This window comes from Osmerus mordax, chromosome 20, assembly GCF_038355195.1.
Source record: "Osmerus mordax isolate fOsmMor3 chromosome 20, fOsmMor3.pri, whole genome shotgun sequence".
NCBI classification, from domain to species: domain Eukaryota; kingdom Metazoa; phylum Chordata; class Actinopteri; order Osmeriformes; family Osmeridae; genus Osmerus; species Osmerus mordax.
This window is the reverse complement of record NC_090069.1, coordinates 7,907,553-7,920,128: the sequence shown is the minus strand read 5'-3', so window position 1 is coordinate 7,920,128 and position 12,576 is coordinate 7,907,553. Positions and strand designations below refer to the sequence as shown.

The following is a 12,576-nucleotide window of genomic DNA, read 5'->3' as shown; positions in this document are numbered from 1 at the left end:
GGTGTCATTTACATAATACATTTGTTGAAACCACATCATATGACATTAAAGATGATAAATGAAACTAGAGAGGGTACAATTTCTGGGGAAATTGTAGGGTTTGCTTGCTTGCGTCGGTTGCACAGGGGTCCGTTTTTTAATGACATTTTTACCACTGATATTTCTGTATATTTTATATAAAAATGCATAGGGCCTACTTATTATTTATAAAGATTACATAGATTTAAAAGCATCTTTTTTTTGCTGCTCATTTAAAACTCAAAATACGAGTGAAGTGTAGAATGAAATATGTATTCTCATTTCCCCTGCAAGAGGCAGCCTCATAGCTGAATCAAAACGAATAAATTTGGCAGACCGGTGTAAAAATTGACCTAATCTCTATGACTTAAACGTCCTTTTAAGTTTTCCCTTCTCGTGATATTTTCAGGCATTTAGCCTACTGCATTCCTTCATTAATAAAGAACCCCCTTTGAATATTATTCTACGACGTTACCGGCAGTAGAAGATGGAATCGCGATTCAAACAGTAGCCTACCATCTGCTAACTGAAAATATGCCCCCAAAAACGTAAATAAGATTGACATTTATTTAGTGGAAAATCGCTCATTCATAAAAAGCTCACTGGTAGCGATCATTGTCAGTAACAACGCAAAATGCGATAGCCCTGTGTGGAGAAGCTGCCTCGGTAAATTGTACTACTACAGTACAGTACTAGACTACTGCTGTGTTCGTCTTGGCGATTGCGTTGGTTGAATTCGATTTAACGTTCCGTTGTACGGTTTAGGCTGAAATTAATTATTATCATGAACAGATTGACAAAGTTTAGGCTGTGGCAATGAAGTTCAGGTTAGTAGTCAGATAGTTTCACCTATTGAAAGACTTTTGATTTAAGTAAGGGGAATGCCGAACATGTTCTGTCGCCGTTTGACTTCCTAAACAGCTGTGTAGATGTTTTTGTAGTGTGCCTCGCCTAGGCTACAGCGTTGCAGTGAGCAACACTGGTTTGAAACCACAGGTAATGATAATTTCACCAACAAATCGTTTACTTGTAATGTAATGTCATAAATCCTACAACGAAAATGTATTTGTGAGGAATTTTCATTTTAACGATTGAAAACAGATGCATCATAGACCACTGTATGTGTTGCCCGGGCAACAGAGGCTAATGTCATGATGTTAATGCTTCAGTGAAATAGTAGACTACCGTTTCCGAAAGTAGATGTGGGCCTACTTCCTTAATAATATCAGCTAATATTGTACATTACATTTCACAATTGTGTTTCACATCACAAAGTAAAATGAGTAAATAGTTATCACCCTGGCCTCTTTGCTTGTGGCGTTTCTGCAGCTGCCTTTGCAGTAAAGCTATAGTTAGCCTAGCTATCCCCCAAGTTAACATATGCGAAACGAATGTTCTGCTACAGGTAGTCACGCGTGTTTTCGTGACGTTAGTGACGTAGGGACGTTAGTAACGTCAGTGACTGTGGCTAGCCATTAGCCACCGTTAGCTTCACTTTTCACCACAAAAACGCAATTTCTACTTAAACCATGCAACGGAACGTAAATAAAAATACAACCAACGCAATTGCTACCAATACGAAACTTTTGACACCTTGGTTGTCTATGTAGTCCAAATATTGACTGATCCTTAGGGGGGTGAAAATAAACAATAATAAATAATAAATATATATGTGAGAGAACAAAGGTTGTGCCCTTGCCGAAGGCAAAGCACACCCAATAAAGAGAAACAGGAAAACAATAGTGAGAATGCTTAACAGCATTCTCACAATAATATATATGTGAGAGAACAAAGGTTGTGCCCTTGCCGAAGGCAAAGCACACCCAAATATGAAAATAAATAAAAACATAGGCCTAGCTTACTGTAATAAGCGATAAAACGCCTGGTCACTCCTCTACATTTAATTTGGTCTGCTACTTTTTGCCATCCCTCTTTCTTGGATTTTGCAGACTTTGAGGTGTTCCCTGGTTTTCTGATAAAATCTTCAAATTCGGAGTAACCTTCGAGCAAGCTGTTGCTCTGTTGGCTCTGTTGCGGAAAAAACAGGGCGCTCATTTTGGCCACGGTGAGCAGCCATAGACTTATGTGAGCAGCCAATAGCAGCGTTGCTGATCAAGGTTTCTACTATCGATACATACCCCCTTTTAGACCAACGCATTACTCAATCCAGCTATACTAATTATAAACTCCTCAAGGATCACAATGACTCTTGCTTAGAGACTTGTTGCTCTTGTGGTTAGTGGTAGCTGTTTTAAATTTTTGTTCTCGCTGTGATATATTGTTTTTATTGCTGTTGCTTGCTTTTTTCCACAGGTACACTTGCACTTATAGCGGTTCATGTTGTTTAATTGTAACTTGTTTAACTACATGCTCTTATGGTTCTTCCCTTTGGCACTTACTTTGGTTGTTCACAATGTGTGCTTCATGTTTTGGCTACTCCCGATGTTTTTTTTGGCTATCTTGTTGTTATGATCAGTGACCTATGCACTTTGTAAAGCTCTCTCTTGGAAGTCGCTTTGGATAAAAGCGTCTGCTAAATGAATAAATGTAATGTAATGTAATAAACAACATGGGTGTTCGAAGAACCGAATTAGCAAGATCATGATTAGCAAGATGAAGTCGTCTTGGATGTGTCATTTGATCTCGGATGTAATAAGCCACGTACGGAGAACGGGCTTGCTTTGATCTTGATAGGCTAAGCATTCTATGGCAAATAATAACAATAAACCCACTATTTATTAATTAAAACTACTTCAGCATAATAATGCACCTAAAATACAAACGTGAGCAAGGGCAGCAATCGCTATCGAATCAACAGACATGTGCAATTTAACTAGCAGGGGAAGAATACAAACAACGAAAATCACCAGTTAACTTAATTTAAATTTGCAAGAACTATAGACTAATACAATAACAGGCTTAAATGAACTGACAACATAAGTTATACGACTTACAGTTCTCAAGGACGCACACACGCAATCTCAACTGCGGTATGAAGCGCGTGTCCGTGCTATTCTCCGACATGCACTCTAACATTCACTGCTGGTAGACGGCCTAAAATTTTGTACAGCCCGATTTCTGATACTGCGGCGGCAGAAATTTTGCCGTGGCGGCCTTGCTGGACAAACACATGTTCATTTTTGAACAAATTTGCCAGCAATTTCGCTTTCCCTTTCAGCCAAGACCCCTTTTCAGTTAACAAAGATTGTGACGTTTATTGTGGGTGGAGTTTAGGCAAAGTTTATGGGAATCCTTTTAAGCAAAACTTACCCATATTGCGTGTGTGGGTCCACAATGTAGGTTACAAATCCAACAGTGTTCCCAAAAGCCATGACGTCTCTCTTTTTCTCTCCATGGCAGGTGTGATTGACAGGGCCACAATCCAGGTGCTCTTCATCCTCTGAGGCCACCCACTCCTCCAAGGCAAGGGCTGCAGAACACCCCCCTCTTTTATTGCTCCCCCCACCCCCATCCCCAACCCCCCCCCCCCCCCAAACCAACGGACCCTGCCCCCCAGGACAGGACACTGCCCCCCCATTGTTTCAGGACCTCCTGCCACCCAAGGAACATTTATTTCCAGCCCCTCCTGTCAGCAGGACTCACACAGGAACCCTTAAGAACACTAATACTGCTCGTCATGAGTGAATTCTGGTTGTGCTTCAATTGCTGTATTGCAGAGCAGCCCCAGCCGGTAAGAGTGCCCACCACAAAGATACACAGCACGTTGTTTATACTGTAGTACTCCAGGCTAAAATCTGTCTAAACCTACGCATATGTATTGTTTCATGGAATGTACAGAAGAGCTCAGTAGTAGCGTATTTGGCTGGAAATCCAGAGGGAGTAGTTCAAATCCCCCATACTATGTCAGTTGCTTTGGAGAAAAAAAAATGCAAAATTAATATATTATAGTTATTTCAATATAATGTTTGAAAATGTGTTACTGCCTCAATTGGGGTAAATCTTTGTTGTAGCCTAATTTGTTTATGATTGGAATTTTAGGACCATTTTAATGTGCGTGTGCGCATCTGTAGAGCTTGCACCTTGTATATTCTTGGCTCACATTGGGAAAGCTGTTTATGTGGGTAAAAGACAAGCCCTCTCTCAGCTATACTCATCTAACTGTGTAAAGTAGTGAGAGCACTCATGTTACAGGCTGCTTATCTCTCTGTTAATGCCATGAATGTGTGTGTGTGTGTCTGGGTGTTTTTATTATGGGATTTTTTTTGTTTTTTGTTTTGGTTATCAACAGTAAAATATTTCACAGCGAGTACAAGAATTTAAATCCGTTACAACTAACCAAGAGAGCAGCAAGTCTCTCAATAAGAGTCATTGTGATCCTGGAGGAAACTAACATCAGGTCCAGCCAAGCATTCCTAAGTGCCGTTGTACTTCCGAAACAACTGCGTCTTGAGCCTTTTCTTGAAGGTGGGGAGACAGTCAGTGTCCCTGATGGAGGTGGGGAGTTGATTCCACCATTGGAGGGCCAGACAGGAGAAGAGCTTGTGTTGGGACCGGGCACTCTTGAGCGGTGGGACCACCAGACGGTTGTCAGAAGAGGACCGTAGGTGGCGGGTGGGGGTGTAAGGCTGGAGGAGAGACTTGATGTAGTCAGGTGCAGTGCAGCTATGAGAGGACAAGTGCTTGGACTAGCAGCTGGGTGGAATGCTCAGACAGGTATCTCCTGATCTTCCGGATGTTGTAGAGGGTGAATCTACATGACCGGGAGACCGCAGCAATGTGAGCTGTGAGGGAGAGCTTGTCATCTGCCAGGAACCCCGAGGTTCCTGGCAGACGATGAAGGGGTCACCGTCGCCGATCCCAGGGTGATTGAGAGATCGTGGGAGATGGAGGGTTTGGCCGAGATGATGAGGAGTTCTGTTTTGGCGAGGTTCAGCTGGAGGTTGTGCTTGGTCATCCAGGCGGAGATGTCTGTGAGGCAGGCCTCGATCCTAGCTGAGATCCCCGGATCAGTTGGGGGGGAACGACAGGTACAGCTGCGTGTCGTCAGCATAGCAGTGGTAGGAGAAGCCATGGGAGGTGATGATTGGTCCAAGCGAGGTGGTGTACAGGAAGAAGAGGAGGGGTCCAAGGACAGAGCCCTGTGGGACACCAGTGGAGAGCTGGCAGGGGCCTGACACTTTGCCTCCCCAGGAGACCTGGTAGGATCTTCCCGACAGGTAGGATGAGATCCACTGAAGTGCAGTGGATCTCAGAAAGTCTGGCGAGCAGGATTTGATGGTTAACCATATCAAATGCTGCAGAAAGGTCCAGCAGAATGATGACGGATGACCTCGAAGCCGCTCTGGCAGACTGGAGAGCAGTGGTGACTGACAGGAGGGCAGTTTCTGTGGAGTGGCCAGTCTTGAAGCCTGATTGGTTGGGGTCAAGCAGGTTGTTCTGAGAGAGAAAATTTGACAGTTGGTTAGATACAGTGCGTTCAATTCTTTTAGAAAAGAAGGGTAGCAGTGATACTGGTCTGTGGTTCTGGAGGACGGCAGGGTTAAGGGAAGGTTTTTTGAGTAGAGGGCTAACTCTGGCCTGTTTGAAGGCAGAGGGGACAGTGCCGGAAGTAAGAGAAGAGTAAAGGACATGAAGAAAAGTTATGATGGAGGGACAGATGGTTTGAAAGAGAGGGGAGGGGAAGGGATCAAGGGGACAGGAGGTGGGGTGATGAGAATGAGGTCAGAGATATCTGCCTCAGACAGGGGAGAGAAAGAGTTTAGACATTTAGTTGTGTCAGTTATAGAGGGTGAGTGGGTAGGAAAGGTGGGTTCAGGGAACTGACTGCTAATGTCAGCAACTTTTTTCTCAAAGAAGAAGGAGAAGTCGTCTGCCGTCAGGGTGGAGGGGTGGGTGGGGGAGGGGGGTTAAGAAGGGTGGAGAAGGTGGAGAAAAGTTTCTGAGGGTTTGAGTTAGGTTATGAGTTATTTTGTTCAGGAAGTACTGGGTTCTAGCATCAGTTACGCAGGCAAAGAAAGGATTTGAGGAGGGTGATACTTATCGAGGTCCAGACCTTCTTTGGAGTTGCGCCATCTCCTCTCAGCTGCCCGAAAGATGGACCGTTCTTCACGGATAAAATCCGTGAGCCACGGGCAGGAGGGAGAGGATTGTGCAGGTCTGGTTGACAGGGCACAGAGAGAGTCGAGTGATGCATTGAGTATGGATATGAGGATGGGTGTTGGTGGCAGTGTCAGTGGGGTGGTGTAATGGCAGAATTCTAGTGGCACTGTGTAAATTTGAATAGTCAAGAGATGACGGTTTCAATAAATTTATTTTGCTTGTACAAATCAAGAATTAACAAAGTACTTTGTGATCAGTCATAACGAAGGAGGTGCTAGCCACAGGTCGTTCGCAAGGGTGAAGAAGAACAACCCTAAAACCCTGCCTTATATAAACTTTAGATCAAATGGTTCTTCTGATGGTCAATCCATCAATGTAGCAAACTCTGTGATTGGTCAGCACTGCTCAGTGACAGTTTGACTCCATACCACAGTGTCCCACAGTTCTTTGATGTGGCATCTCTCCCCAAACCAGTAGATACTAAAGCCACAGAAGTTGACCAGTCAAATGGTCAACTGTCCTTTGTGTGGGCATCTTCAAACAAGTATTTAATTAACACCACCCATGCAACAGGAAGGGCCAGAGCAGCTTGATCAGTTCCCAGCTGTCTCTTCCTCCCCAGGTGACAAGAACTCTCCCAGGTCACCCAGACTTCCCGTCCCTAGACTTCACGTCTCCTAGTTAGGTGTTATAAAACTACAGGTGGCATCTCTGCCAAATGAGTTGAATCAACTTTCACTGTATCAAGCTTCTTAACCAACTTTTAGACTTCCCTTAAAACACATTCCTCATATATAAAACACACACATTATAACTGTATTCCAAATTTCCACCACAGGTGGGATGTGAACTTGTCAATGGGAGGGAGGGAGGATGTTACAATGGAGGATAAATGGGAAGGAGATTGTGATGTATTTAAATCATGAGTTTGCACTTTTTGACTATTGACTTGAGTAAAGAGCGTGATTGAAGCAAGTGGCTGACATTTGGAGCCTAAGCCGTTAATTATCGCAGAAAGATTTCGGTTTAACCGCTGCAATCAAAAGGCTTATGAGACTGTGACTAGCTATGCAGCCGAGCTAGAGCAGTGTGCTGTGCATTGTGAGTTTGGGGCATCGTTGGATGAGGCGCTGCGGGATCGCTTAGTCAGTGGAATTCGCAATGAAGCTTGCCAGCGACGGTTGCTGTCGGAGGCGAACCTGACTTTTGCACAAGCTTTTGACCTTGCTTTGAACATGGAGACTGCTGAGAAGGACACACACCAGCTCCGGAAGCAAGATTCGCACGCGGAACCTGTGCACAAAGTGGAAGCGCGGTCATCCAACTCAACGGAGAGGAAGTGTTACCGTTGCAATGGTAAAAATCACAGTTCAGAAACATGCCACTTCAAGGATTCAGCTTGTCACGCCTGCGGTAAAACAGGGCACATTCAAAGGGCTTGTAAAGGAGGAGTGAACAAAAGACGTCAGGAAAATTATGGAAAGAACACGAAATATGTGGAGGCAGAAGAGACTGAATTTCCAATGTGGACATTAAAGAGCAACAGATGCTGCAAACAAGCATTCAAAACAAGCTTTACAGTGGGTGGTAAAGAAATTGACATGGATATCGATACTGGGGCTGCCGCGAGTATAATTTCAGAAAAAATATTTCAAGTGACATTCTAAAAAGTACCACTAGTGGCCACTAGCATCAAGCTAAAGACGTACACAGGGGAAGTAATGCCTGTGCTAGGGCAGTTTAAGGGCTGGTTTCTATCTGTCGGAGTGTGATAGTGTTGTTTTCACGAACCATTTTCACAATGTCAGTCTCCTGTTCGGCTGTGAAAGTGCATGTTCTTCCTCCACGGTGTGGTTCTCTTTCAGTCCTGCAAAATACAAATACAATGAGCACACTGTATTCTATTGATATTCAGTATTTCAGTACACAAGGCAAATATAATTCATACCTGTTCTCCATTCTAAAGGTTCTAATGATGGCAGCAACTGTGAAGCGGCTGAGATTTGGTTGGACCCTCTGGCCAGCCTCCCTCATGCTCAAACCATGGTTGAGCACATGGTCAACCATGGTGGCCCGAATCTCATTAGAGATCATTGTTCTCTTTCTTCTTTCTTCTTCTTCTTCTTCTTCTCCTCTTCCTCCTCCTCCTCCTCCTCCTTCTTCTCCTCTTCCTCCTTCTTGTCGTCCTCCTCTTCCTCCTCCTCTTCCTTGTCATCCTCTTCCTCCTCCTCTTCCTTGTCCTCTTCCTTGTCCTCCTCTTCCTCCTCTCACTCTTACCCCTCTCCTTCTCTGGTTGTTGATATGTTCTCCATTGTTAACCAAACAAAACAGAAGCTCAAGGCCCTTTTTATGCTGCAGTCCTGATTGCAAGTTGCTCACCAGACCTGAGTGTTTATAGATTTGAATATTTGTGTGTCGTAGGTTGATGCTTTGAGACTTTACTTGAGAAGTGTGTGCAACAACTGAACATTGTGTGTAGTGTTTTGACAACAAGGTGATGTGTAATTGAAATCAGTGTGTAAACAAGGAAAGTCAGAGTCTAATGCAGATAAGGGAGTGTGAAGTAGTGCCAAATTGGGTCGAGCAATTGGTACATGAAGTTAAGGTTGTGAAAATTGTGCCAAATTTTTTCTTTTTGTGTGGTAACAATTGTGAAAAACTGTAATTGTGTTTTTGGAAAACAGGTTCAATATTGGATTGATGGTCAAATGGACTGTAATAGTCTTACATGGTTCTAGCATAATATCTCTGTTTAAAAGAAAAAGAGATCACACAGGGTTAAAAGAATGAAAAAGAGTGTATTGGGTTACTGGTCATTGACATCTGTTTCACAGGTATGCATTAGTTATGGGAGTTATGTTTAGTGAAACTGAAGAGTACCTTCATTTAAAAAGGGGGTGATGTGATGTATTTAAATCATGAGTTTGCACTTTTGGATACTCTGCCGTAGTCTTCTCAGCTTAACTAGATGCATGGTGGGATACCGGTATCGTGATTGACTTGAGTAAAGAGCGTGTTTGAAGCAAGTGGCTGACAGTCTACTGTGTGATTATATAGGGAAATACACCACAGGGATAGGGAGCGGAGGTTTCGGCGGAAAGTTACGAGGGAGGGGAGGTAGAAAGAGTTGGAGGGAGAGAGACAGAGAATTGGATGGAGTGATCAGAGATGTGTAGTCGGGTTACAGAGGTTAAGTCAGTGATACAGTTGCATGTCAGGATGAGGTCGAGCTGTTTTCCTGCCTTGTAGGTCGCCGTTGTGTTCAGTAGCTTCAGGTCGAAGGAAGTCAGAAGAGACTTGAAGTCGATGGCTGGCGTTCCTTCGAGGTGGATGTTGAAGTCCCCAAGGAGTATCAGCGGTGTTCCATCATCCGGGAGGACGCTGAGGAGCATGTCCAGCTCCTCCACAAAGTCGGCTAGAGGCCCTGGTGGGTGATAGAGGACAACTAAAAATGCTTTGATAGGATCAGTTAGCATCACATAATGGTGTTCAAATGATTTGGCAGTAACAGAGAGTGGGGTGGATGTGTATTTAATATGTGGGGAAAGAAGTAAACCTGTCCCACCACCTCGCCCGGTTGAGCGGGGTGAGTGAGAGAACGAGTGGTTGACGGAGAGAGCAGCTGGAGTTGCAGTGTTCTCTGGGCGGATCCATGTCTCTGTCAGCGCAAGGGCATGAAGAGAAGCATGGGATGCAAACGCCGGGATGAAGTCTGCCTTATACACAGAAGACTGGCAGTTCCAGAGCTCTATAGAAAGAGAGTGGGCAGGTGGAGAAGATCTGTATAGGTAGGTAAGGTTAGAAGTGGACCGTATATACTTTGTGATATATTTACGTCTACGAGTGGTGTAATGAGCGGGAATGTTGAAGAAACACATGCTAGCTATGAATATGTTATAGGTGTAATAGAATAAAAATAGGGTGATACTTATCAGAAGAGGTGATCCGCATAGTCGGCCATCCTCGGTGGACTCCCACAGGTAGACTCCCTGTCTTTCTTCGACCGAGTCTTCGTGCGCAGAGGCTGCCAGACGAGGCTGCCACTGGAGTGCTAGCCGCCTTAAATATGCTAAGGCACAGCTGACGATGGCCCTAATTATAATGTCAACAGAGCTGGGTCTGCGGGGGTGGGTACCCTGAAACTCAATCGCTAGCTAGTTACCATAAACCAATCTAGCTCTTGTGCCCTAGAGCCCTGCCCGTGAGACTAAGTCTAGCTAACACAAATAATAAAACAAAGTCAGATTAACCCACTAGTAAGATGACAGTCACGATGTTCACTCAGCAGAAACACAGATGCACTCTGTAGCTAGTCTAGTAGCTGGCTACCACTAGCTGGTGGCTGGTAGACTCGGTGCTTTGGACAACTAGCTAACACTTTTGGAAACAGCTAGCAGACATAATGTGCCGGGGTAACAGCTAACGAACTTGGCCTTCTACCAGCCATTCTTAGACTGGTAGCCTAATACAGTACCTCCCGGAAACGATCTGGAACGGGAGACTAACAAGCTAGCTAACAAAAAGCTAAAAAATATCGGACAAAAAACTAACTGGGAAACACAGCGACTGTCTGACTCACTGCTTGTGTTGTATGCCTTGTTATGATCGCACGCGTGGCTGTATTGTACATGCCTTATTATGAACGAATGCGTGGTGTGACGTTGTGGTGTGGTGTGACATTTCTGACTGGCACTTTTCTCCACAACAATTTAAATGATGTCTAATCCGTCAAAAATAACGTTCGCACGAATACAAGCAATGCTATCGGAACCAAGACGTACATTTTGACACCGACATTGTCTATGTAGTGCACTTTTTTTAAGGGTGGGAAAATAATAAATAAAGAAATAAATATATGTGAGAGAGAATATAGGTTGACATTTGGTGGAAAGTTGGATCATATAAAATGCCAACACATTTATTTTATCATGTGTTTCAAACCATGCAGTTTTGACAGAAAGCTTGATTAGATCAATCTGACAGTAGAATTATTGAACTGAATCAATTGCACTACCAACTAAATGTTTTTCAGGAACCAATTATTTTGGCAATTTCAACAATAAATGTATCTTGGGTTAAACCTCAGGTCCATCCTGTGCAAGATTAATGCTTAATTATTGTCTGTGTTCTGTAATTGTTCTCTCTGTAAATGTAATTTTAGGTTTAAGCCATTTCAGTGCTCTTTCAGGCCTTTGCCTAGCGAAATAGTTTTCTCTGTCTTAACCCATGTCTAGTATGACTTTCCTAAATGTGGAGGATTTCTTATTTCTTATCCTTTCTTAACATCCTATGGACAGACCCAGGAACGGAAACGACTACAAGTAGGAACACAGCACATGAGACAACCATAACAGCAGCAGGACACACACTTCAGGTGTGCATCTGCGTACCTTCTTACAAAGCAGCCAGTCAAATCAGTCGAATGAAGCACAGCGACGTGACGCAAACCAAAGTTCGCAGAGCATCAGCACCCCTGTAACGGAGGAGGATAACACAAGCACAGAAATGCCGGTGGATGAACTCACCCAACCACAGAGACCTCTAAAAGAGGAAAAGATTAAAGGGCACAGACCGAGTGTGGAGTGGCCCAAAGCTGTTGAAAAGAGAGAGTGGGAAACAATCAACAACGACCTGACAAATCTTGGAACAACAGGTAGGAACAGCAGAGAAAAAGCTTGAATGGGAGACATTATCTACCACTATGGAGAAGAGCGCTTTGGAGTAAACAAAAGGAGAAGTGGCAAGACACCACCCGCGCCAGCCAAATCTAGGAGGCAGCAAGAGATCGAGATACTTGTCAGAGAGAGAAGGCAGCTGAGAAAGTAGTGGAAGAAGGCCTCTGATGCAGAGAGAGAAGGTCTCTTGCTACTCCAAGCAGACATCAAATGTCGGCTGGCAACCTTGCGAAGAGCGGAAAACGTAAGGAAACTTCGTAGAAAGAAGGAACACTCAAGAACACGGTTCTATAAAAAACCCTTACGGTACGTGTCCACTACAGAATTTTTTTACGCTCTGCACAGCTCGCCTTCCCACAGTACACCACACTCGGGGGCGTGTTAGACAAGTTAATACAGAGTTGTAGTTCTCTAAGGTCACTGTTAAAGTCATGGCCAAGCGTGCAGACTTGGGTTCATGTACTCACAATATCGATCAAAATACCACTTTTACACAACATTTGTGTAAAAATACAGAATTTTTACCAGTGCAAGATTACAATAGAATACATGTTACGCCACCGGTCACTCGACCAGTCATTTGTAGGCTGCGCAAGCAAGCTAGCAGTGGCACAGAACAGTCACGTAATGTGACGAGACTGAATTTAAAAGTATAAAAACACACTAGGGACACTGACAACGTCGGCAACCCTGCACCATGCATTATTAGTTTAATGTAATCTTAAAATTCAGATTACGTAACTTTTGTTCTGAACAGAACTGGGTGTTCAGACACATACGGTAAGTTTCTCCTCCATTTTGAAATTGTAAAACCTATAAATGT

General features: G+C 43.9%; 1 protein-coding gene across 4 annotated transcripts in view; it reads left to right on the top strand.

Annotated features, from left to right (window-relative positions):
• The window catches only part of cdc42se2 (CDC42 small effector 2), a 71,620-nt gene that overhangs the window by 29,009 nt on the left and 30,035 nt on the right, over nucleotides 1-12,576 (top strand). For 3 of the 4 annotated variants that reach the window (XM_067258763.1, XM_067258760.1, XM_067258761.1), the window contains exon 1: nucleotides 3,599-3,709. The exons of the other annotated variant lie outside the window; for it this stretch is intronic. In XM_067258763.1, the coding sequence (XP_067114864.1) occupies nucleotides 3,656-3,709 (54 nt within the window). In that variant the 5' untranslated portion in view covers nucleotides 3,599-3,655. Of the gene's footprint in view, nucleotides 1-3,598; nucleotides 3,710-12,576 lie in introns of those variants that run through there. 4 annotated transcript variants of the gene reach the window in all.